Source organism: Agelaius tricolor, unplaced genomic scaffold, assembly GCF_023055355.1.
Source record: "Agelaius tricolor isolate 1412-34295 unplaced genomic scaffold, bAgeTri1.0.p SCAF_19, whole genome shotgun sequence".
Classification (NCBI taxonomy): domain Eukaryota; kingdom Metazoa; phylum Chordata; class Aves; order Passeriformes; family Icteridae; genus Agelaius; species Agelaius tricolor.
The window spans coordinates 13,732,768-13,759,762 of record NW_027269279.1 but is presented as its reverse complement, the minus strand read 5'-3'; the positions used below and the strand labels follow the sequence as shown (position 1 = coordinate 13,759,762).

Here is a 26,995-nt window from a genome sequence, read left to right as displayed (position 1 = left end):
CAGAGGTGGAGGGAGTTTGCTGGAAAACACCTGCAGATGGATGGGACCTTCTGCCTTCCTCTGTTCTCTGCATTTGAAATGCAGATGCAGTTTAAAGCCAAGACTACAACCTACAGCTTTTTCCTGTTCAAAGAGCTACCAGATGAGCATTTTAAAATACTCCAACGGGGCTGAAGGTTCTTTCCTGGAGCCCCAGAAGCTCAACCTCCCTGAAAGCACAGAGCCAGCTGAGCCAGGCACCAACACCTCTGCTTTAAGGGAGGGCTGCAAGTTACAGAGCAGGTTACACTGAACTAGTGATGCTCAGTAACACCATGGTGTCCTCTGGGATGTCTCCTCCATCCCCACCACAAGATGTGCAGGTAGCCATGAGATGCAGTGTCTCAGAAGAAAAGCTATGGTGTGAACACTGCTGAACAGGGGTCTCACACAGGGAATACCATAGGACCAGGACCTCACTCTCTCCCTCTTGGAGCTTGTTGTGGAGCTAAAGGCCTTGCACATTTCCCATGGTTCATCTAACAAATCCTCAGGCTCTGGGGCCCCAGCAGCAGCAGCAGGGCTCAGCACTCAGTGCCACTGGTTAGGCATCCCAGTGGAGTCAGTGTGCTTATTCTGCCCAGGAATGTTTTTCAATGCCACACCTGACCACTTCCAAAATGTCTAGGGTGTGCTAGGCACTGATGGGCAGAACCCTTCTGGCTGTGGTAGAAATGGCCTGATAGCAGACACAAACACCCCCAAGCATAACATCATCTGTCATCTGGTTACTGTTTGTGGGGGAAACAGAGATCACACAAAACCTCCTACGGGAAGGTGAAACCCTCTTACACAGTCCCCAGGGATTGCTCACTAACTCAGGAGAGCCAGGGTACCAAAGAAGGTGATGGAGAGCATCCACAGCCCCTGAGTGATGGCAGAAATGGGCACTGCTGTGCCATGGCTGGGATTTTACACAAGGAGGGAGCATTGGAGCTCACAGAGCCCTCCATGGAAGGGGAACAGCACTGTGGAAGCTGCAGGGGCTACAGGAGCCTCCAGGAGCCCTGTGCCACTGATGCCCACAGCAGTGGAGCAGGGAATTGGCCGCCCCAGTTGCTTGCCCAGCAGCTGGAAGCTCTCTGTGGTGGAGGGTGAGCAGAGTGCCAGGCTGGCAGAGGAGATGAGAAGATCACTGACCGCTCGAACGCGTTTAAGGCGCTCCTCTAACTTCTCCTCTGCTTCACGTTCCTTCTGCACCTCCTCCAAACGGTTGATCAGCTCTGCAGCAAACTTCTCTGGCTCCACGTGGATATCCTTTGGCATTCGGTAGGTTCGCTGCAGGGAGAGCACAGCACAGGATCAATGAGAAATCCCACATTTCTGGGGAGCCTCTGAGAACTGGAAATGCCTGTTGCTCTGCTGGGAGCTGGGGGAGGACAGGCTGGCAGGCGCTCAGCTGCAGCTCAGCACCTGGGGGCTTGGAAGCTGAGCCACCACCTCCACCAGTTCCTCAGCTGGCACCAGCTCCACACACCACCCTGTCACAGACATGTTTTATGAAAAATCCTTTCTTTAGGATTTTTTCTCTTGAGAAGCTGAGAAGCTTCAAGAACAAAATGTAAAAAATGATTATCTGTTGCTGTGGAATGCAACAGGTTCATCTTTGATTAGTCCATGTTACTTGTTTCTAATTAATGGCCAATTACAGTCAGCTGGCTCGGACTCTCTGAGAGTCAGGAGCTTTTGTTATCATTCCATTCTTTCTCCTTTGCTTGCTAGCCTTCTGATGAAATCCTTTCTTCTATTCTTTTAGTGTAGTTTTAATATATATATATCATAAAATAATAAGTCAAGCCTTCTGAAACATAGGAGTCCTAGGTTTAAAAATAGATTAAGTCACACAAAAATGTGTTTAAACAGACTTAAATATATTCTCTGGCACATAGGTATTTGCTGATTTTATGGTAGAGTCAGATCCTCGTCTCTTCCCTAGTCCTAAGACCCCTGTGAACACCACCACACCACCCCATCTAAGGGAAAGGTTTTCTGGAGCTGCAATTCAAAAAGCTCTTTCGGCACCAAATTCCACTCAGGGATAGAAGTGCTTGCTTTTCTCCCAGTGGACACACGGTCAGCAGGAATATCCTGGTCTCAAAGGGTGGCAAAAGGATGTACAGACCTTTCAACCTCTCAAACCTCCTGTTTATAGCAGTTATGGTTTCAGTTTGGTAGAAGGGAGGACTCTGGTGCACAGTTACTCAATTTATTACAGGAGGATCAGTGTGTGCCAGCCAATCTCTGCAAACCCAGCCCACAGCCCAAGGTCCCAATTCCCACAAAGCATCCTCTCCTGCTGGAGGATCCTACAGGATTGCATCTCAGCTTTTCAGAGCTGTGCAATGATTCCCCGCTTGCTTTATCAATACAGCACTCTTACAAGCACAGAGGTGCCATTTTTTTGCCTGCTCTGGGTGAATAAATGAATATTTATGGCAGTTCAAGGACATTCTAGATTCCTTATGCTGAGTTACTTTGTCTCTAAATTTCTGGGTTCTGGGATAAGAAGTTTGTGTAGTGAAGTATGAAGCTATCAGCTGCTGCATTCTCCCCCTCATTTTTATCCTTTCTGTGTTATTTTTTTAAAAGAGTAGAAAAAGTTAAATGACACAGCAGAGATAAAAAATTTAATTTGGAGGAAAAATAGTTGGAAATTCAACAGCATAAAACTCTGCATTCAAATATTTCAATCCTAACATGGGAGAAATATACATTCTGTAGGACCAGAGACAAAATTAAACGTGAAGATGTGAGATAATTCATAGCAAAAGAACAAATGCAGCATCAGAAGCAGACACTGAGCTTGAAAACTTTAAAGGAGGATGAGAGACCACCCGAATTTATCCCAGGCCAGCCAGAAGATCAAAGCAGAACACTAAAATGCTGCTTTGCCTCAAAACCTGACAAAAGTATGCAAATCACATTGGCTTTTCTGTCTCTGCCAGCTGGAAGGCAGGGAAGAAAAGCAGAGGCAGCAAGAACCCACTGATGGCACTGAGGAGCTGAAGACTTTTTCATGACACCCCAGATGGGTTGCAGAGGGCCCAGTTAAAGCACTGCTTGTTTTGTGTGCCAGGAGGGACGGGTCTTCCTCAGCCTGCCAGCAAATCTCAATCCCACTGACCCATCGGAGCTGGGAACAGCCCCAGGCAACCATTCCCTTCATCCTTGCAGCCACTGGAGAGGGCACAACTTGTGGGAAGTGATGTCACCACCCTGGGATGATGTCTTTAGTGCCACCAGGACCTCCAGCTCTGCAAACCAAAGGCCTGTATCACAAAAAGCTAAACTGCAAAAAAAATTTATTAACAAAAATTATGTTCTGTCTTAAAATATTGGCAGAAGGGCCAAAGCAGCATGTTTCACCTTTGTGTAGTGCAGAAACTGGCTCCAGATGTGCTCCAGCACGGGGGAAAATGTGGCAGAGCTGGTTCCTGCTCTGTTACTCCCTGAGGAGCTTCTCAGGATGTCTCCCTGCTCCCCTGCATAGCCCTGGGAAGCCCTTCTGGCTAAGGGATCCTGTTTCCTTCAGAAACCCCAATCCCGTGACACCACCACCACCACCACCCTTCCTCATGAGGCCATGGCAGCAATTCCCAAGGAGGGAATTCTCTCCCTTGCCTGACAAGTCCCAACCTGCTGGGTGATGTGTTCCCTCCCTCCTGCCACTTCAGATGCCAACTCTGCACCCTGTGGTTGTTTATGGATGGAACTACCAAGCCCTGCTCCGTTAGACATTAATGAGCCAGCTCAGAGGCAGCTCAGAGCTCAGCACTCACAGTCCTGGGTCTCCCTGGTGCAGCTACCACAGACAAGCACAACTGGGAAAGAATTACCCTTTGTTTCCCTAGCCTTTGATGCAGGGCAGCACCCTAAACCAAAGTCTCTCCTGAACCTGTGGTAGCAGTGGGTGCAAGGGCTGAAGTTTGCTCACCTGAATGTCCAAGTCCTGTCACCACAAGGTGGTTCCCTGCTGTATCCAGGGAACTCAAAATAAGGTGATTCTGGGTCTTTTACAACTGATACCTCAGCATGTTTATCCACAGTCTCTCAAAGTCTGGAGGTGACTGAAGCTCAACTACAGAAATTACAATAATTGAACCCAAGAATCTTTAGGATGAACTTGTTTTCTTCTCTCAGTTGCAGCTGCAAAACCCACTGCCCTGTCCTTGGAGCTTCCCACTCAGCACAACAACTTACAGAGGGCCTCAGCAACCTGTTTGAGGGTGCAAGATGCAGCCCCCTCTGCAAGGGTCTCCCTGAGCATCCACGATCAGTGCAACTGAAATAAACCTCACTTCACCCCATGGATACCAGCTGCACACACCCTCTGCTGTCCTGGAGGGTTCCTGTAAGGGTAACTCAGAGAGCTGGAGACAGGATGATGCTCTGAACATCACCATGGGTCTGACTTTATTCCTAGCTCAAAGGATGAGCTACACAGACTTCCCCAAAACTAACAGTATAGCAGAATAATGAATGCAAATTCCTTGTGCTGAAACAATACAGAAAACTGCTGAGGGCTCTCTCTGCCTCCCTAGACAGCAAACATGGATTGCACTGACCTGGTTCAAAAGACTTAAGACAACAAAGTGTTTGAAGCCTTTATCAAATGATGGGCCTGACTTCAGAAGGGAGACAGGGGAAATATGCTCCATCAAAGACCAGCCAGGCTGAGCCTGTATCCAGAGCAGGATCCTTCAGGGCTTCAGGATTTTGAACCTGCCCCCAGCTTCCCATGGGCATTCAGAGTCCTGCCAAGGGACTTGTAAATAAGCTGCTTATTGTTCTGAAATCAGAAGGGCTCCAAATGCCTTTGTTCCAAGTAAAGGGTGCAGCACTGTCCAAGAACTGGCTGGGTTTTGAGGATCCAGCCCTTCAGTCTGGACCAGAATGAGGTCTCTGGACATTCTACATCAAAAACTCAGAAATGAAGTGCTTAATTTTAAAGTACTGTTTGTCTAATGTTTTATTTAATTACCTACCTACTTTTATTCAATGGCACTAGTTACATAGGTCTGTCCAGAACCAAACCATGTGGAGTTGGGGAGGCTGCAGAGGACAACAGACAGGAGGCTGAACGCCAGGTGGATTGGGAAAAATAGAAACTGCTTGACCTGCTTTAGATGGAGCAATCTTTCCTTGTGACAGCTCTGAAGAAGGATTTCTTGGGGTACCTATCACTAGAACATTGTCCTTGACACATGAAGTGTCTGAAGCTCTGGTACCTTTGTGAAGAAGCAGCCTGCTAAGAGAATGTGAGACACACAAGCTCTCCAGTAGCTCCACTAGGCAGCTGCCCTCATGTTTCCCCCTTCTTTTCTTGGAGCTGGTGGAGTGGGAATTCCATAGATTTTGCTCCATGAGGCAGATGCAGCTCTTGGGTTTTGATGGATTTCACCTTCCTTGAGAAATACAGGTTTAAGGACCATGCTGCACATCAGAACACACTGGCATGTGAAATGTGAAAAGGCTGAAAGGGAAGAATCTCACTGCAGTTTGCAGGTTCCCCATGGGAAGCATCAGCCTCAACTGCTCTAAGATGAAACAGGAAGCTTTTCAACATTACACTGGGGAGAGGTTCCTTGAGCAGCTCCAGGGATCTGTGATTTGGGCTGAACTGTTTCTGACAGATGCGACTGGGCCCAGGAATTCTGTGCTGGTAAATTTCCCTCTTCTACAAGAGGTTTGATGCCTCCATGATGCCTGAGGGGCTGTTGTTAGATCACAAGTCAGTCTTGGAAATGAAAGGAAGATGACAGGCTAGAGAAGCCAAGAGAAAAGAACTTCTGAACCTCCATGTTTCTTAGATTAATGCATTCCTCTGTGACATAAATTTTTAATGGATAAATGGTGTTTCCATACCAGAAACACTAGTGGCAGAGCTCACAGATAGCTGGATTTCAGCATCCAGGGATTAGCAAGGAGTCCTGCTGTGGGAAGGTGTTTGAGGAAAATGGCATAAAACAGCCGATGGGAATTCCGAGCAGGTTCCCAACTCACAGGAGCAGAAAGCTCATTGAGCTGCAGTTATCCAGGCAGCACGAGACCAGGCTCCTCCTGTGCACTCCTCACTTGTACAGCACAGCACAGTGGTCACTCACAACCTTCTGCTCCACTCAGGAACGCTGCAGAATCCACCCTGCAGCACCCTTGATTGTGCGGCAGGACAGGAGAGCTCCCACCCCATGACCAAGCTACAGCAAGAACATCACAAAATGGATTCTTTGTGCAGTTAACAAACCAATCAAACACCAGCTCTTAATGCTTGAGGTCGGATTTTTCTGAATTTGCTGTGGAAAAGAAGGATCTTCCATCCTCTCCTGGGAAGGGACGAATGCCAGAGCCAGGTACAGCCCTGAGTGCTCTGGGCTTTCTCCCTTTCTTTGGGAACTTGCTTGCTCTTTCCTTCCTTGGTGCTCCAAGACTGCTCAAATCCAAGAGAGAGATGGAAAACCACATGAAAGCAACACTCACTCTCTGTGTAATGTGTTCCTGCCAGAGGCACAAACCAGAGGTCTCCCTGCTTGCTGGAGAGTCTCCCCCACTGCATTCCTGGGCAGAGCGCCACTTCACAGAACACAACTTTTCCAAACTTAGAGCACTGGTGACTGGCTAAGTGTGGAAGATGTGAGCTGCTAAGTGTGGAAGATGCAGATCAGGGCCATCCACACACATCCTGCTGCTCAAGAGGGTGTTCCACATAGCTAGCACATGCTGTCACTACTTGGAGGCAGCACGGCTGCTGGGACCAGCGGGCAGCCTCCTCTGAACATATAATCACTGCAGTTTATAGCTTCTGGACTTAACTACAAGTGCTGCTATTAAAAGCAATGTAAGTCCTTTCAGAATTTTGCATAATAGCCCCATAACTCATTTGTCAGGGAACGGGAAGGCCTGTAAAGGACTTCTGAAATGACTTTCGGAAGTAGGAGGTTCCCTGTTATCAGTAGGAAAACATGCTGTGCATTCTGCAGGCACTATCAGCATGGACTCTGGCTATGCTGCAGATAGGAGTCCATAAAGACCTCCACTCAAAGGTTGTGATTTCATCACTGCCACACGTTTGGAAGCCGCTAACCCCAGGTCCAGCCTGATTCAGCCGCGGGCTGTGGGATAGCCCAACCACTGGCTTCAGAAAGCAACACTTGAAGAAACATTTGCATGGCTCCTTGCTAATTTGTGCTGTTTAATTCAAAGAGTGTGCAGTTAGAGCTGAATTTTAAAGAGTAACTTTATAACATTTCACACTGGTGTTGTCAAAACACATTGTCTAATTACCTTCTCCTTTCTTGGCTGATTGATAAGAGAGGGCAGAACAGTGCCTCTCTGAAGTCGATGCCAATTCTGTGTCAGTAATTGGCTGGCAGGAGGTGCCAGAGTGTCTGAACTGAACTTTTATTCCCTGGAGAAAGACTAGAACTAACCCAACTTCTCAGTCCTCAGCTCCCATATAAATATGTGTCAAGATGCCTTTTCCCCTGGGACCTAAAATTACAGTGCAGAACCTAATGGGAACAGTGGATGTTTCACAAAAAAATCCTTGTGAGGCATCTGTGTGTAGTTTAGGAGGAATATGTAATTCTAAAAGACTGTGTAGGTAAGTAGGATAATATAAAAATTTATAAGCAGCAGGTGGGCAATTGAAACTTTGTTTTTCACCCCGTTTTTAAAGCTGGTTTCCAAAAGGGTCGATAAAATTTAATGCTAAGTAAAACTAATTATCCTGCAAGGAACTGCTGCTGGAATGACACTTATTCAGTTCAACAAAAGAAATGTTTGGCAGATGGAAGTTCGTTAAAGTAGAGCTCACTATACATATTTAATGCTCCATACTCTGAGTTTATAACCTGCAGTTCATCGAGGCATTGCCAGTGCACACCATCAACAGAAAGCCACTATTATTTTTATCCAAAAGGTAAAGCCACTGACAAGCTTTGAAGTCAGAGAATATTCAGTCAGTAGTTCCCACTGTTGGGGAACAGCAACAACAATAACAACAAAAAATAAAGGCTAAGCTTTCAAACTTCAACTCTAACAAAGCCATGCTTACAGTAAAAACGGCATCAAGTGAAATAAAAAGGCACCCAGCCAGCCTTTTCAACAGCAACCACACTGTGAAAGCAACTGTGTGAAAAGAGAGGTGACTGAGCTAGGATGGCTATGAGCGTCTGCAGCCAGGGCTTTTATTGTCAACCCAGTGATCAAAGCACAGGAGACCCTCTTAAATCTAAGGAAAATAATCTAATTTAAAAGGCAAAACAAAGAGTGGTGGTTTTGGTGTGGATTTTTTTTCTTTAAAATCAGATTAAAACAAGGGTGTATTTCTGCTGGTATTGTGCTGCTTTGAGCAGGCAGGATGGGAACAGCTGCGTCAAGTTTGAAGACACTTCTGGAAAAAACAGATGGAGGCTTTTTCTCTCCCTATTTGATTTGTGCTGGAGTCCAGCTGTCCAAAGGGGAAAGAAGCACCTTTATTCCCTACTAGATATTAAATGTCACCTGTAACTTCTCAGAAAAAGGAAACAATAACAAGCAGAGCTGCAGATGGTGATGCAGAGCCCTAGCAGTTGTGCTCATCTTCCAAAGGCTGTTTGCTTACCTGGAGCAACCAAAGAGACAGTGTCAGATAAATGAAATATTTAATCCTGCACCTTTTTTTCTCCCTCCTGCCTTGTGTCCCCAGGTGAGCTTTGCTGAGTCCTTGGGAACAGGATACAGTTCCTTTGGCTGCTCAGTGCAGAAATACTGCTGGGGACCATTGCACTTCTCCCCAGCTGACCTTGTCTAAGAGCTGCATCAGCCTCCATGTCCAACAGCCTCCTACACCCTCCACAAACACCTCCAGCTCACCTGAGGGCATGGAACTGCTTGCAGATAAATGTCAGCCAGTGCTTCCATTCTCACCCAGGAGAAACAATCAGCTACTGACTGAATGGTTAAGAAAAATTCTGTCTTTTGGGCAGCCCGGAATGGTGAGTTTGGCAGAAGGCTCCAAACCTTTTCTTAGCACAATGTATGTCATCTTGAAGCACCCCCAAGCGAATACAGCACTAAGGGGGATTAAACTCAAGCACAAGCAGAGCAACTGTCTGCTAGAGATCTCACATATTTTGCATATTTACCCCTGGGAAGGAGATAGTGCTACTTACAGGAATGTGAGGTAGTGGCACGCGTCCATTTGCTTTGGCACTTTCTTGCATCTCTCTGCGATGCTGCTTTCGGAGTCTGTACGGTGGGATCCCATCTCTGCAGGAATAAAACAACAACACACCCTGCTTTAGTGCCTTTCTCTGCCATGTTATGTTCATTCAAGCCTTGCTGACACAGAGTGGCCCCTAGGAAACCCCTTCATGTTTGCATGGCCAGAGTACGAGGGACCCATGTAGGGAATGATGCTCACACAGGTCCCTGAACCAAAAAAGCTCTAGCATGGGGGGCCAGGAGCACTTACACAGCATCCACCAGGAGCAGAGTGAGGCAGGGCTCCTGCCACTGCTGCTCAAGGCAGAGGGCAGGGAGAAGGACTTGGACTGCATCCTGGTACCTTTTATAGTTGGTTGCTTTCTATAAAGAGCCTGTAATGTACACATTAAACCACAAGGCAGGCTAAGAGAGGGGGGAGAAGGAGGAGTGGGAGCTCAGTGAGCATCTACTCCAAGGGGAGCTCAGTCAGGGAACAAGGTATATATTTTTAAGAGAGCGTGACAGCTGCTCAAATGGCTTATTAAAGGAGGTAGAGGCTCCACTGCACCCAAGGCAATCTCTAGCTCAGTCTGAAATTATGGGCTTGATACTGGAGTTGCTGGAGGGAAGAATCAGCCCCCTCCCCAGAGGAGGCTGGATGAGGTTAGGAAGGGATGTCATGGGCAGTCACATCCAAGTGAACCAGCTCTGCCTGGCTTTGTGCCTGTGCTGAAAGAGGAGGTGACAGAGGTCTCTGCAGGAGAGGGAGACAGTGATGGCCACAATCCTTGGTACACAGGGGTCAGTGGGTCAGAGGCACCAGGCTTTGCTAACCACCCCAAATGGCAAAGCACCACTGCCTAAGTGTGACTTCAGGCAAAGAAAGGAAATGCATTTTTGTTCTCACCACTGCCACCACCCTGCTCACACCCAGGGACCAGGAGAAGAGGAGTGAGTGGAGCCCAGTTATGAAATGACACAAACCCACCTCCTGGTGACCTTGTGTTATCTGGGGAAAACCAACCAATTCAAAAACAAATGCAAGGCTGGAGCTTGGCAATGTTGAGCTTTTTCATTTTACACATTTCCCTGACTCAGGAGAGGTAACTGCCTGGGAGGGCCATGCAATGCCACAGAGGTGGGCAGAAATGAATGGAGGGATTTGGTTTGTCCCAGCTACCATGTAATTCCCAGGCACATCTTCTACCAACTCTGCACCCCTTTGAGCTGTGAAAACGAGCCAGTCCTGACACATCTCACAACATGAGATGTTTGCACAGGCCAAATGTCCTTAACACCTATCCCCCTCCCCAGCTGCTTCCCCAGAACATAAACCAAACAGTTTCACCCACAGATTTTTAAAGTCAAGGTGCCATTTGGCAAGAAAAACACAATTTACTGTGGTGTTTTGCCTGCAAACCTCCTGAGTTTCAAGCACCAGCCTGTGTGAGGATGGTCACCACCAGTTTTCATTCTCATTCCCATCATGCTGGCTCCCTGGAAATGCAGGTGCAGGCAGAATTGCCACCAACCTACATCAGAAGAACCTAATTTCATGCAATAACCAAGGCATTCAAAATGAAACACCATTAAAATAAAATAAAACAAACCCCATGATTAATGACAAGTGCTTTTTAGCAGGAAGACAAACGAGGGAACAGAAAATGAGCCAGGCTAATTACAGCTCTGGTGAGTGGCTGCAGGTAATGCAGGAGGAGGAGGAGGAGTGTGTTGGGAGCATCATCTCTGCTGTGCCTGCAGTGACACGGCCTGGGAACAGGACAACTTCCCCACGTTGCTGTACAGGCATCATGACAGTGCTCATTAGGTGGCTTAATTTTCTTTAATGATGAGAATCACAATGGTTCAAGAGTTTCACCGCATTGTGATGCGGCCTTTTCTAGACTGGATGGTAACAAAACAACTGCAAGTTTTCAGAGGGAAAAATAAAAAACCTGGGGGATTATTTTAGCCATTGCTTGTCGGTATCAATAGTCAACATTTCAGCTTAACCAGTGCACAAAACCTGGGTGCCAGAACACAACTCTCACACTGAAGCCACACGGCCATTCGCAGGGAACGCGGCATTATGTTAGAAAGTGCAATTTTTCTTTCTTTCTCTCTCTCTCTCTTTTTTTTTTTAATTCTCCCCAGCAGCAGTCCCAGCGGAAAGAGCGACTTTTGTTCCCAGCACAGTAGCGAAAGGCTGATAATGGCCTCTAATCTATCCGGCTTCAAACACATGTTCAGCCCCGCTGTGCTGCCTTTGATGTCATTTTAACTAGATTCCCCAATGCCACCTCTGAACTTGGAACATTCCTTCGTTCAATGTACTGTGCCAACTCAACCAGAGGAAGCAAATTCAAAGATAAGCACTTTAATTTTATCCCAACAAAACCTTATTCAATAGATGGGGGGAAAGCAAGGAAAACCAATACCATACTTTTGTTTTCCTTTTGTCAGGTAACTTGCTTTGAGATATTTTCAATAGATGGAGAAATAATATATATATATATATATATGAAAAAAATTAAACTTTTTTTTACAGCACATCTACTTTTAAAATAAAACTTTCCCAAACTGTTTTTCCTTGTTTCATCACGTGATTCTCTTTAGCACCAGAAAGCTCAGCACTGAAAGGCAACGAGGGAAGAAGAGTATTTCTGTTGCTTATTTAGTGATAATGCAATGAGTTTACTGTTGGGGAAATGTGGAGGCTTCCTCCCCTCTCCAATCTGACCTGCAAGAGCCTCTGGTGAGGGAGGAGTGGTTTGGCTATGGCTCTGCACATTGGACTCTTCTGACAAGAGGTGTCTTTGCTCCTCTAGACAGGCTTCAAACCCAATCATTATGCCTAACACATTGGAAATCATCGTTTGGGATCTTTTAAATTAAAAAGCTGATGAACTTGTTTAAATGTAGGAAACTTGGGGTAATTCTGGATCACTAGCCTTAGGAAAGATAGGAAACAAATGCACAGCCAAACTGGTATTTTCTATCAATTACTCCTATCAAAGCACCTCTGTCACAAGAGACTTTTCTCACATGAAGAAGCATGATAGGAAAATCACCAGGCATTGTGATTAAAGGCCAGTCACCCAAGGAATAGCATTTAATCTGCAAGACTTTTTGAAGGAATAACCACTGTCCTAAAGCCCTTTGTTTGGGGGATTGGCCATCCCTACTCTGGAGCAGGTTTGACAGGAATTGGGGAAGGAGCATCCCTCTGGCCAAGCCCACAGGCACCAAGGGCTTCCCAAGTGCCTGGGGGAAGGCAAAGCTGTCTCCCAACTAAGATAAGCCAGAACACCTGATAAGACCAAGAGGAAGGAGTATTGTTCAACTGGAGCACAACACTGGGCTGAAGAGGAGACATTATCTCCTGTTTACCATGTAAGCTCTTGAAGAAATCAAGATAGATATGGACCTAAGGTGTTTCTGCATCTGAATTGGAACATCACATGGAGATTTAATGGTTTCAGCTGCTGCCTTCCTACCTACAGTTGCCTTAACTTGCCTCAAGCATCTCTGTTGTGACAACCCCTCCCACCCACAGACTCACCTCCTCCACTTGGGAAGATGCTATCCTCAAGAAGGGTTATCTGAGACAGCAAGAGCAGTTTAGGACTGTGCTGGAAATGTTGCTGCAAGTCTGGGGCAGGCTCTGAGCAGCCCACGGGGCAGGCAGAGCCCCAAATCCCTGACTGACCACTGACCCTGCAGGGAACATCAGCGGTGAGTGACTCGACCCCACCTGTGGCTGGGCCAGCACTCGCCAGAGCCTCTCACTGTGTCCTCCCCAGACCTTGCCTCACACAAACCAGCTAAAACAACACAGCTGCCCTGCTGATTATAAAAACAGGTTTCAGCAGAGAGGACCAGAGCTGTTTTGCCTACAAGGGCAGAGGAATTCCTATGACACAGGAAGACTGAAAAATAATCAGCGGAGCGCAGGCATTTAAGAGCAATGTTTTTTAAGCCACTCAAAAAGCAAATTACTCAAACAACAGGGACTGATAACATACTCGTTATATAAATTCAACCCATTACAATAATATTTAACAGTGCTTGGAAAGACATCCTGTTGAAAGCTGGCCTTTTAGGTAAGTGTGCTTGTAACATCACAGTTTTACAATCTGTTTGGTGAGCTGGCCACTCCCAGAAAATCACCCCAGCTCAGGAGCTGAGACAGGCAGAGCATCACTCAGGTCTTTGCTATAGGCTTTGCATGCAGCCAATTCCAAACCCCATGTTGCTGGGATCAATCCAACATCAAAGCTTGGAAGGGAACTGGTGCAGCAAATGCTCCGTGCCTGATTTCTCCACTGGCCTGAGCTGGCCAGCACTGAAGATCCTGCTTTGCTCTCCTGGTTTATTAGCATTCCTCAGTTAGCCAGTGTTTGCACCCCAATTGTCCAGACAGATTTTCCTCTGATGGAGGGTCTGAGCCTTGGATCACACCTCATTCATGTGCTGCCTTGGAGCAGAAGCCAGATTTCTTCATTATTGAGCGTGACTGCTGTGTGTAAACAGCACACAGAGGGAAGAACCTCGCTCATCAGCAAACGAGGCTTTTATTGCCATTTTCCTCAGAGAAGGCCTAAATTCAAAGCACTGAGACATGTAAGTCTTGTCAAGCAGCAGGAGTCCCTTCTTTAACTTCATCTGGTTGTTCTTCATTTTTGCTGCCTTGAGCAATTCTGCAAAAATTCCTTTGAAACTCAGGAAGAAGATAGGTTCAGCAGTGCCATGTAAAATCCGAGTAAAATCTGGTGCTGGAGTTTTAGATCATGTAATGAAGAGCAAGTGCTGAAAACAGCCAGAATCTGTGTAAGCCAAAGGTCAAGGCTGTACCTCCAGAATCCCAATTTTGGATTCTGCATGGATCCAGTTTGAGAGGCATAGAAAGAATGGATCACCCTTATGAAGTTCAAATCTTACTTAAAATGAACCACTAGGATTGGGTTAGTTATTAGCAGAAGGCAGTGCACATATTGGTGGTAATTAAAGTCCTAAAGGCAGCCTATGGTGAGCATAGGAGGGATAAAATGCCTAAAGGAAAAAGAAGCATAGGATGGCCAGTAAGAAATTATTCTGCCTGTGAAAAAAACAAACTGTGGCTAGTGAAATAAAAATTAGGAGGGTGAAGAACTCTGGCATAAATGATCACAACTTATCACAGGTATAACCATCAGTGCAGCCCCATGAGCCCACTGGACCAGTGGGAGAGGAAGTGCTAAAAGCTAATTAATTTTGAAGAGTTCTTACATCTGTCTCTCCTGATAACAAGAAGTTACACGACTCCTGCTAGCTTCAGAGCACTCCTCCATATAAATTGATGCATATGAAGAATTGCAGAAGGATGTGGCAGAGCAGCTGGATTTGTATCAAATGGAGCCTTTAATTAGTGGTCATCTACAGGGTTCTGTCCTGAGGGCATCCCCCTCCTCCCAGGCCCCTTTGGCCAAGGTCTGACTTGCGCATAATGTTTGAGGAGCTGGTATCAGGGTGCAGAATGAACTCACAGCTGCTCCTACCTGGCCCCAAGCCTCCATGGAGCCAGAGAAGAGCAAGCTACAGGCTCAGGCAGGGCAACCACCACAGACACAGAACTCCCCTGCCCATGTTACACACTCCCTGTGTCACTGTATGAACTCGGGGCAGGTGGGGAACTGTGGCAGCACCCATTAACAGCATCCATGGCACAGGCTGGAAAGTTTCTCCAACAAGGTTTGACAGCTGCTGACACAGTGACACTAAATGAGTCTCTTGGAGGACTCTGTGTTTACAGCACTGCCATTAATAAAATCTTCTCCTAATTCTGTAAACCTGTCATCTCTCGCCTGAAGAATCAAAGGGTTTCTACTCTACAGAAAGACACTTTGCATTTGCACTACTAAAAACCAGACCAAACAGTGAATATTTTTCCCCAAATCCTTTTTTTGTATCACAGAGATGCAGTCACAACAAAATCTAACAACCCCTTTTTTCTTTCTTTGCAGACCATCTTTAAGGAAGGCACCTCGTGGGTGAGATACAGGGTGTTGTCATGAGAGACAGAAAGGGAAAACATATTTGGCTGGGGCTTATCAGCACAAGTTGTGTTAAAGTGCAGTGGTCACCAGACAAACTAGAACTGGTCAGTCACCAATCCTGCTGCAGAGCAATCACAGTCTGAGCTGTTACTCCATCTGCTGTGCTGTGCCCAGTTCTGAGCTCCTCAGGACAAGAGAGACACAGAGCTCCAGGAGTGAGTCCAGAGGAGGCCAACAAAGGGACTGGAGCATCTCTTATGAGGACAGGCTGAGGGAACTGAGCCTGTTTAGGTTCAAGAAGAGATGGCTGAGAAGGGACCTCATCAGTGGCCATCACCTGCAGGGAGCTTTCAGAGGATGGAGCAGGCTCTGCGCTGCGGTGCTCAGCAACATGACAAGAGGCAACAGGCAGAAACTGATGAAGTTCCACCTGAATATGAGGAAGAACTTCCCTCTGCAGTGACTGAGCACTGGAACAGATCATCCAGAGAGGCTGTGGAGTCTCCCTCACTGGAGGTAATTCAGAACCATCTGGACACAATTCTGTGAAATCTGCTCTAGGATGATCCTGCTTGAGCAGGGAGGTTGGACCAGATAACCCACTGTGGTCTCTTCCAACCTCACCCATTCTGTGATTCTGAGAATTTGGCAGCATAAAATCTCAAGAAAAATACCCAGGTAAGCAGAAGACTCTGTCTAAAATTCAGAAGATAATGTATCTCAAATCAGTTACTACAAAGTCATCCAACATTACCAATTCTTGCACCCGGCTTAAGAAACATTGCAGAACCTCTGACAGAACACCATTTACATCACTCAAAAATATTTTTAGATTGCTCAAAATTTTTTTAGATTGCTCAAAAATATTTTATGCTGCAAACATTCACAAGAACTGGCAAGGCCGAGTATCCTGCACAGTGACAAAGTTGTCACAGATATGTTTTATGAAGAATCCTTTCCTTAGGATTTTTTCTCCTGAGAAGCTGAGAGGCCTCAGGAGCAAAATGTAAACAATGGTTATCTGCTGCTGTGCAATGCAACAGGTGCATCTGTGATTGGCCCATGTTGGTTGTTTCTAATTAATGGCCAATCACAGTCAGCTGGCTCAGGCTCTCTGTCCAAGACACAAGCTTTTGTTATCATTCTTCTTTTCTATTCTCAGCTAGCCTTCTGATGAAATCCTTTCTTCTATTCTTTTAGTATAGTTTTAATATAATATATATCATAAAATAATAAATCACACCTTCTGAAACATGGAGTAAGATCCTCATCTCTTCCCTCATCCTCAGAGCCCTGTGAACACTGTCACACAAAGTGACTGAAAAGACAGCGAGAATGACCTTGTCACGGTCCATTCAGACACTCCCCCCCATCCCAAGCCTCTCTCCCAGCAGAACCCAAGAGCAGCAGTGCTGAAGGCACGTGTGGCTGTCCCCCAGGAGTCACTTACACGCTGCTGTCTGTCAGGGACATGGTGTCGGCGTCGCTGGACATGCTCTGCTGCTCGCTGTCGTTGGCGCTGGTGGCTGGTGCCAAAGCATAGCCCGTGTTGACATAGTAGGGGTTAACAGGCTCTCTCCACGAGCCATGCCTGTGAGAGAAAAATGAGAGTTAGGTTAGAAGGGCACAACCTTGACCATGCTCTGCATCACCAGGCAGAAGGACTCTGCCTGGAGCCCCAGCCCCAGTGATGGGCTACAGAATAAGCTGTGTTCACACTAAGTTGCACTGACAGAGCCATGAAGCATTTGACTCATAACTGGAAGAAAAAGGGAATTCATGGAGTAATGAAGATGACACTGTTAGAGATAAGGGAGGGAATGAGACTGTATGGAAGAAGTCTTGTTTCCATCAGGGTTTATGGAGTCCATGGGCTAGCTGCATAGCATTGTCATTCTATGAGAATCTAAAAGCAATACCTAGACAGTAATACAGCATTCTTCTTAATCAAAATAGGATTCTGCTCTTCCAGCAGGGAGAGATGTGTAGCAGAGGTCACCCATTCATTCTATGCTTACTTTAACATCCCTCCAACACGTTTGCAGAGGGAAGGAGGTGAAGCAAGAAACAGCTGTTGCTCACAGCACAGTACCTAAAATTGATCTCCAGTGTTGCACTGAGGTACACTGGACACTTGCAAATTCCACTAGGAAGGACCACCTAATCACACCAGCTTTTCCAGTGGACAGTCTGCTCAGGGATCTATGAAAGCTTTGCAGACAATCCATGCCTTGTTATTCAAGTACACATGCAGGCCAACCTCCTTCTCTTCAGCAAGAGGTCAGGAAGGGAGGCTGCCTGCAGGAGCTAGCCTGGGAATTAAGTTCTTGCTCAGGAAGAGACCTGATGGTGAAGCAGCCTGTGAACCAAGAAGGCACAAATTCCTTCATGCTCACTCTGCCACCATCATAGAAAAGCCACGGCTGCCAACGTGCCTCCAGCTCTGCCACCCTGCAGGACAGACAGGCCATGCAGGCATCTTGTTCTCCTGCAAGTTATTTTGTAATGTGCCAGAAGAAGGAACAAGCTGAAATGTTCACATAAACCAAAGAGCACTTAATCCCCTGCTCTCCCTGCCTGCCCCTCTGCACGAAGAGCAGCATTTTTAAGATATCTTGAAGCTGATGAATTCCTGAGTTTTCCAAGCTCTGAAAATCAGAGTCCTGCTTCAGTTCAGATCACAAAGTTCATCAGCATCATCCTTTATTTAGTAACTTGGTAATCAGCACCTGGTGGAGGTGATTTGCAATGGGCCCTGTGCTAACACCTCCATGGAGGGCACATTGTGCAATGTGTGCTTCTGTGTTCTGCCAAGAAAAGTGATTCTGGTTCTACTGTAGTGGTTAAAGTCCTACAGACAAAAGAAAACAGCCCCTGCCCCAATGAGTTTACATTTAGACAAGACAAGGAAACCCATGAGAAACACACAGATGGAGGGACCAGAGGTGAGGAAGACACCAGCAAAGGGTAAAGCTGGCACTTTGTGTGTATCTGTAAGGAGTATAAATGCAGGACAGACACCAGCAAAGGGCAAAGCTGGCATTTTGTGTGTATCTGTAAGGAGTATAAATGCAGGAAAGGCACTGCAGGAACTGGGACTGGCAGAGAGTCTGTTAAGGCAGAGGTTTGTGGATGCTGTTATGTAAAATATGGCACATGGTGCACCAGGATGGAAGCATTATCAAAGTATTTTAAAACCTGAACTGGACAGGGTTACAGCCTTCAGCTAATGCATTGCTCAGCCAGCTCCTATTCACCTGCTCTTTGGGTCCTCAGCATACAACCTGTTTTCCTTGTAATTCAAGGGGTCATGGATATTCACTGGTCACTAGGAAAAATCACATTGTTTCAGGTCCATTATGGGGTCAGTTAGAAACAAATGACTCCCCTACTCAAAAAGAGAAAACTATTCTGTGTGCCACAAACCAGCCAAAACTCCAAACTCTTTCTCCTTGGATGATGAAGCTTAGCATAGCTGCAGAATGGTGCAAAGAGCATTCAAAACTGAGCCAGCTGAGGCTTTTCATGGCTGTTTGACAGAAGGGAGCCTTGTGAGGTTTCTCCATGCTCAGGTACAATACAGAGTCAGCTGGGGATGAGCACAGGGATGCTTTGGGATGGTGAGTCACCACAGACACCTTCTAGCATGTAAACTTTCTGTCAGTTGCTGCAGATGTGCACTGGAGCAAACTCATTTCTATATTCCATCAGATTTCTGAACAGCTTTCTAGGGCAAGTACTGGAAATAATTGGAACAAGTTCACCCTAAAAAGCAAGGGATAATAAGTGAAAACCTTACCAGCCCCCTTCAGCCGTTCTCCCTGTGCAGAACGGTCAGTTCTGAACATTAAAGGAGAGCTGTGCAGTGCAACCCTCCTGTCAAATCCAACATGACAGCAGTGTGATGGAGGCTGAGACAACCTCTTAAATTGAGGCAGGAATGATGGATAGCTCAGGCCTTCCCTGAGGGCAAAGACAAGGATGATTTTTGGACAATCCAATTAAAATATAGCACCAACTTCTAGTGGACCTTTCTCCAGGACTCTGCAAGAGGCATGGATTATTCTAGCAGTATACTAAGAAAGCACTCAGATATACAGAATAAAATGCACAGGGCAATCAATTTCCCCTTTGCATCTGTTGATACAAAGACAGAGCAGCAGAGAGCACCTGAAGAGATTGCTGGGTGTGCAACTGTGATGGCTGAAGGAACCAAGAGTGAGCTGATGGGCCCTGGGAGGTCCCTGACACCTCTGGAGGAGCTGGAATGGCTGGGCTCTCCCACAGCACTCCCCAGCTGTGGTCTCCTCACTGAGGATGCAGGTTTGGTCACAACTGTTGTATTTAGCTAAAATTACACACTTAAGCATGTATACAACAGGGATTACTTCCATTTTAGCCCTGCCTCTAATACATCAATGCAAATGTAAACTTTTGGTAAGCGTAAGGAGATGGAAAGGGTATAGGATTTCAAAGCAATCATAACAGGTTACATTACTTTTGAGGAATCCATCTGTATTCAATCCTTCTCCTAATGTTCTCTCTCCCTGACAACTCTCTTCAGCTGGCTCGTATCACTATTTGAATGTTTTGTGCCGTGCCTCTGAAGAACGCTTTCAACATCTATTAGGAGGAAAACATTAAAGGAACATGGAGTCTAACAAAAAAAACTGGTCACTTCTGATCTGGGAGGGGAGGCTGCTTTAAAAGGGATTCAGGCACCCTCAGAGCGATTTGAAATGTCAGTTAAAAACCTCACATACTGAGCTCTATGCACTGATAAGGGCGATAAAAGGAAAGGTGAGCATTTAAAGTTAGACTTCACAAAAATTCCTGCAGTCTTCCAGAATTTTATTTCATTCTTTAAGACAGAAAGAGCAATGAGCATTTTTGAAATGAACACAGAACGTTTCATACATTGCAGAAATAAAGCTGCATGTCTCTTCTGCAGCTCTCAGTTGCTCAACCCTCAAAATAATCACATAGGGAACAATTATAACAGAGATCACAGCGACCTGAGTAAGTCAGCCTGACCAGCTGCCTTTTCTTTGCATAAAGCCCTCTGCTGATCACTGCACATTCTGGTAATGCTGACAAGGGCCTAAACTGTTGTAGAAAAACAGCAGGAATTTCCTTAAGGCTTCCTTCTACCTGTTCTGGGTTTATTTTGTGTGTTGCCTTGGCTGCATCCCATCCATCTCCAGATTTCTGACTCCTGTGACCAAGCACCCAGCACTTGGGACCTCAGCATCATCAGATCTTGGAGTATCAATGCAAGTGAGCAGAGAGGTGAGGTCCTCTTCAGTACTCTTCCTCTATGTGGAGTTCCCACTGCATCCTGAGTCCCTAAGGGCATCCTTTTCCTTCCAGCTGGGAACCCCAGTCTCCCTCACACAACTTCCCCCAATGGCTATTTCAATTTTAAATCAAAGATGCAAAGTCCCCAACCTTTGCCAAACATGCTACTCTGCTCTATGCAAAATCCCCAGGGTTGGTGTGCTCTGGGGAAGAATTGCATCACCTTCAGCACCCACAGTGGGAGGAAGAGCTCACTGATCCTGCCTCCAAAGCCAAATCCAAGTGGCACTCCCTTTGGTTCTCACCAGTTATGTACCTCCTTCACTGATGTTCTTCATCAAGCATGGGAAAAAAAAAAACACTAAGGCAAGAAGAAAACTTCCTTGAAGATGAAAAGCCTCTAGGCAACTAATTTCTGTAGAATTTAAATTTCCACTGGAGGGAATAAGTTGCACAACACTCTACTGGCAAGTCTGAGAGCCATGGTCTTCCCAAGCCTGCTAGCAGTTCCAGCATGGCTGGAACAGCTCCCAGTTTAACAGGGAAGATGATCAATCCAAAGTTTTCATTGCTACCACCTTCTCCAGCTCCAGCACTAAATTTTTATGGCACTGACATTTTCTGGAAGACAACTTTTCCTCAAAAGAATTGAAGCTGTGATAGAATCCAGGCAGGCCTCCTTTTGTAAGGGTGCCCCACCTCCCTGATCCAGAAACTCTAAAATCCCTGGTGGCATGGGATGCTCCTCCAAACCCCTGCACTACCAAGGAAGCAGCTGTTTGAGACACAGTATTAGCAAATCAAAAAGATAAAAACTCACAAAGCTGACCATAAAACTCCAATGCACTCTCCCTAAACAGTTCTTGCAGAAGTTTCCCTCCCATGCCATAGTCTGAAGTTTTGGTCACCAGAGCTTTGGTAAGCAGCTCATTTTCAACATGGGAGAAATCCCATTTTCCAGATGCCATAACCCCTGAACTTCATGAGAAGTGAACTTTCACTGTGGAAGGTTCTGAGCTGCAGGAGTTCTGGGGATGTTGGCAAGTCCCACAGAAGGACAGCCCAAAATGGGCTCTGGAGAAGCTCCAGATGTCTCACCAGAGCTGATGGCAGGTGGAGGAGCTGAGATGCCCTCCCTCCTGCACTGTGGTGAGCAGCCTCACAGCAGGACACCATTCCTCCTTTCCTCTTCTGGTGGGTGGTGTTTGGGCTGAAGGATGGTGCCCTGAGACCACAGATCAGGGCTGCAACTCAATGGGACCCAACTACTCATTCTGTGCTCCCACCCTGCTTTTTCACACCAACTTCTGAAAAATTAGCTCAAGCTTTTGCAGTCCTGTGTTTCTGAAGATGACTATTTCTAGGAAACCATCACTAAGCATGCATTACTCTTATTTGGTGTCCCTGGTCATTTTGCATTTGTGACTGGGAGGATGCAGTCTAATGCTGAGACATCCTTCCAGCTCGTTATTTTGACATGTTCCATTTATTCAGTGAGGGAAAAAAAAAAATTAAAAAAGTTACTTACTTCCATGCAAGAAACAAAAAGTCCTTCTAGAATCCCAGGTTGCTGAGTCTCCAGCTAGCCACTTACTTCCAAAACTTACATCCACCAACAAGCAGGTGACTGTCATATCCTTCATGCAGTTCCAGATTTCAATATCACAACCAGCCAATCAAATGAAAAGCTGCACATCTTGGTTTATGATGTACAAGCCAAAGCAAATCCCTTCAGCATTTCTAAACAGCACGTGCTGACAGGAGTGTCCCAGCAGCAGGGTCCCCTTTAAACAAGGGATTACAGCAGCATCCACCACAGAGTCCAGTTTACAAGATTACATTAATCCACCACCTGAACAGAAAAGTCTATTTCCAATCCGTGGTACCAACAACTATCACAGAAGTTGCATCATACAGCTTCTCCCAAACCATTATCATGGGAATGTTTTGGAGCTAAGAACAAAAAGTCTATGAAGATGCAAAGCTGAAAACCTTCACTCCTGACTGGATTTGATCTATGCTAAAGATGCAAAGTTGGCTCAAGAGGTTAAAATTGGGGATTTACCTGATAATCTGATTGCAGATTGTTGGGGTTTCTCCACTTAACACTCTTCCCAATTACTCTGGGTACTCAGATGCTGCTGTGCATCTCAACTTTATCACTGCCAATGTCAGGCTAATCACATGTGTTCCAGGCAAGGGCAGCTTCTTCAAAGATCACATCAATTCTGGACAAGTTAATCTGTTCTTTGAGGTCTCCAGATGGCTCTTGCCAAGAAAGTTCACTTCCAGCTCTGCAGCCGGCGAGCGCAGCAGCCCCAGCGCTCTGCAGAGCATTACAAAGGAACCAGATCAAAGTTGTGTCTTACAAAAAAATGAAATCTGAAGTTTGAAAAGCAACAGCAGCCTGTCACTTGTAGGCTTAAAGACGACTTCTGCATGCTCCAGCTATCAGGGAATTTATGATTACAGTCTGGCTTTTAAAAGCTGATGAAAAAAACGACGCTCTTTAGCACTCCTTGCCTTTGCAAATCTGTATCTTCTTCCCTGCCTATTCATCCTCCCACACCAGAGGAAGAAGGGAAATAAATAAAAATGTAACTAAAAGTACAGATAAGGGCTCTTCTTTTTTCTTCTAAGGCGCTCAACTCCATTTTAGGACTACATGAAGATTATTTTATGGGGAGCTTCAGCAATTATTGTGAAGTATTAAAGCACAGTTACAAAAGCTAAATCCAAGATTTACCAGACTGAGTTTCCAGTTTCTAACTCCTTTGCATTTACCAAGGACATGCTACTTCTCAGGCAGAACTAATTTACAGAGGATGCATTAATTGCAACCAGTAATTAAGATCATAGGATACAGCAAGGTGGGGGAGAGGATCTAGGAAGGAAGTTGAAATACAGGAAATAAAATGTTTGCCTTAGGAGGCAAATAAGGACTAGATAGGCTAAATATTGTGGCTGTACTGCCCTATCGCCACCCTAACCTTCTTAGGAAAGGCTTTCAGACAACAGGATGAAACCACTGTGTTCCAAGGAAACTGCAGAACGAGTCCCTCAAGATTTCATCTGACTGTGAATCTCCAAACCAGCCCTCCCAGCTCCTCCTTCCCAATGGAGGGCGAGGCTGGGCTCACTCATCACCCCAATGTAATAAAGGATTTTGTCCTCTAGTTACAGATTTAAAATCAAAACTGCAAAAATCTGAGTGTGACAAACAATAAAAGCAAGTCCTTCCTGAAAACAATGCATGTCTTCCCTAGAATAAGACCACAAACCTCATTTATTTAATAGCTCAAAGCACAAGATATTCATTAAAATGAAAAAGAAAAAAAATGGGCAACACAATGTCTGCACAACAATTAACAGGACAATTGGATCATCTTCCTGAAATAAAGCAAATGTTGCAGAACATTCTGTTCCATATCTAGCAATAACAGGTATCTGCCTAGATTAATTTCAATATATTAGCCTGAGCTTATACCATAACATAGTAGTTTTGTTTGGTTTTTAAAATGATGACATGATTCATATGAATCCTTATCCATCATGAAATGCTGACAATATTAGGGAAATTTTCTATAAAATATACAGGATATTTGGCTGCATTAATTGCAGCTGAACAAGCGCCTCACTGCTTTAGAGCAGCCAGGCTGCATCCAAAAGCTGCTGTAGTGATTAGAGAAGCTACAAAAGAAAGGCAAACCCAGCAGTGTGTGTGCATTTTGGATATCCAGGGTACACTGCTGCCACCCATGAGCCACACTCACCTCCATGTCCTGCCTCTGCCAGACAGCACATCACAGGACAACTGGCTTTAATATTTTATTGGAAGGGACAGAATCAAGCTTGTGCAGGGATGTGCTGAACATCCAAGCATGTTAACCCCTGAAATGAGTGGGACCTGAGTCCTCATCCCTGATTTTTTGACCCTCCAAAGGTGCTGTCCCTGGGGCATCAGGATCACTAGCATGGAGACAGGTAGAGAGGGCTGATAATGCAGTCTCCTTTCCCCTGCTTAAACTGAGAGCTGGGGAAAATTCAGCAAGAGGCTGATTGGCAAGAGCTCTCCATTCTGCTAATTGGCTTCTCAGACTGAAATGACATCTATGTTTAATACAAGTGATTTCATATATATACATATATATGTGTGGTTAAGTGGATGAACACACAGAGCAGGCATTTCAGACAGCATTTCAGTGCCAGCTCCCTGCTCTCTGCTTTCCTTGGTGACTGTCCCAGGTAAACTGGGGCTGGTGGAGAGGGGAAACACTTTGCAAAGTGCTGTGGGAGTCTTTACATGGGCCTCTCTGCTTTTAGCCCCACGGTTTCACTTCCCTGGGAAGGCAGGCGGAGCAGCCGGGAGACACAAAGGAGATCCAGAGGAAATAATCCTTCCCAGAAGGGGCCACCATGCCACAGACGGAGTAACAGCAGTGAACCTCCCGAGGTTCAGAGCCCTCCGTGCCATGCCAAGGCAGCCATCCCTGCCTGCAGCCCGGGCTGTGCTCCCTGTGCAGATGGAGCGGGCAGCCCGAAGCTGTCCCGGCATTCCAGCCCGGCTGTGCCGACACCCACGCACGGCACGGCGGCTCCCGGCCCCTCGCCCCCTCGCCCGCACCGAGAGCGCCTTCGTGGAACAAATTACTTCCAAATGCCTGGCTCTGAGGCACAGGGAAAGAGGGAAGCCCAGGTTTGTACCTGGGTCTGCTCACAACACAAAGAAGGCAGCAGCTCCACTTAAAAACACAACTGCCTGCAAACTATCAAATTAATCCCAGGATTTCAACAGCTTTTCTTCATTATTTTTTGTCTCAACCAAACCACAAATTTACTTAATGACTAAACCAGGCGAGCGAGTACTTTGTTTTCCAGACAGCAGGAACGTTTCTAACGGGATCCAGGTTTTCAGAACACACGCTTGCTTCCCCGACGTCAGGCAAGGAGGGAGAGGTTCCATTGCTCAGATGCGTTTGATGCTTTTTTTAACTCCCCCAAACCTGCCAGCACCGTGGCTGGGGCATCTCTGAGCCCTGAGCCCGAGGAGAGGCACTGAGCGGGGTGAGGAGGAATACAATAAGAACACTGTGTTCCAGGAATGACTGAATAAAGGCAAGAGCATGCTTTTGGCCAGCAGGATTCAGCACTGTAACTCCGTCTGCCACTTTTCTTCTCTGTCTGAAGCAATGTTGTTTGTCCACGCTTCTCTGAAATGGAAAGTATTTCCTCTTGCCTGCTTGTTCCAAGGAAAGATCTGAGGAGGCCTGGTATAACCAGGCAGAACTGGGGATTCTCCAGTGACTTGACTCTTCTTTGCCAAAATTTCTGCTCAACAAGAAAGGGCTTACAAGAAAGAAATTACAAGCAGATTTCTCTGCAAGTTCAGTAACTTAAGACCAAGGTCTGTAGAATGAGTAAGTTTTTGGATGGAAACAAAGCATCCAGCTTTGGCCAATGACTCCAGATCATTCCCTGCCTTCCTGCATACCTACAGAGCTTCTGGAGCGTTCAAAAAGGTACAACAGGGCAGGCACATCCACAGGTACATGGAGCACCCTAGGGAATGGGAGCCTCGGGAATCCAAGGGCTAAACAAGACCATGGGTGCTCAGTCCTTCCTTGGACCACCAGAGTTTTTCAGGAGGGCATCAACCCCAGCACTGCAATTGTTGTATTGCTTTCAGGGATAAATTTCCCAATACTTCAATCACAACAGTGGTACTGCAGATGGCTGAAATGAAAGGGGAAGATATGCAGCTCAGGGGGGCTCTGTTTTACAAGGACTTTGACATTAAACCGCCTGCCTGTACCACTGGGCTGTGTAACATAAGCTGAGCTGCACAACCACAGACTTGCTAGCCTCACATGAATTCCCCTCAAAACAATGGTATGAAACTCAATACTTGTTACCAATTCATTGCCAACAAACTTGGAATTTTAATGAAATTACAAATTTGGATGGCAGAGGAAACCAGCTGAGGTAGTATTTTGAATGCCTATGAGGCACCTAACTCAGCACCTCAAAACCACTCAGCTTTGCTCATGAAGACCTTTGACAAAGCCCTGCTAATGATGAGGTGGGCAGAATTAGCAGTAATCCTGCACTAAATAAAAGACTTTATTTCACTGATTAAGGTCTGGCTCACAAGGCACATGAAGAGAAGGGGTCTGCCTCCAAGCAGAGTTGCTCGCTGGTGTCTTAACTCCTACAAAAATGATCCAAGAAACTTCCCCCATTGAACAAGAACCTTTGAGGTGAGTGAACCCTGACCTCAGCTGTTAACAAAACCAAAACCATGGAGGGCTGGCAAGACCTGGCAGAGATAAAGCTGAGAGTCAAGATTTAATAGTGCTCCCAGAGGGGAGATTCAGCTGATTAGAAGCATCCTAATCTTCTCTCTCAGTGTATATTAAAGGTCAAGAAGTGGGATCAGA

At 46.1% G+C, this 26,995-nt stretch overlaps 1 protein-coding gene across 4 annotated transcripts in view; it reads right to left on the bottom strand.

Annotated features, from left to right (window-relative positions):
* AXIN1 (axin 1) overlaps positions 1–26,995 on the bottom strand; it is a 78,050-nt gene that overhangs the window by 14,608 nt on the left and 36,447 nt on the right. For all 4 annotated transcript variants that reach the window (XM_071444376.1, XM_071444375.1, XM_071444378.1 and 1 more), the window contains exons 3-5: positions 16,711–16,851; positions 9,192–9,288; positions 1,180–1,317 (exon numbers count right to left, since the gene is read on the bottom strand). In XM_071444376.1, the coding sequence (XP_071300477.1) occupies positions 1,180–1,317; positions 9,192–9,288; positions 16,711–16,851 (376 nt within the window). The remainder of the gene's footprint in view (positions 1–1,179; positions 1,318–9,191; positions 9,289–16,710; positions 16,852–26,995) is intronic.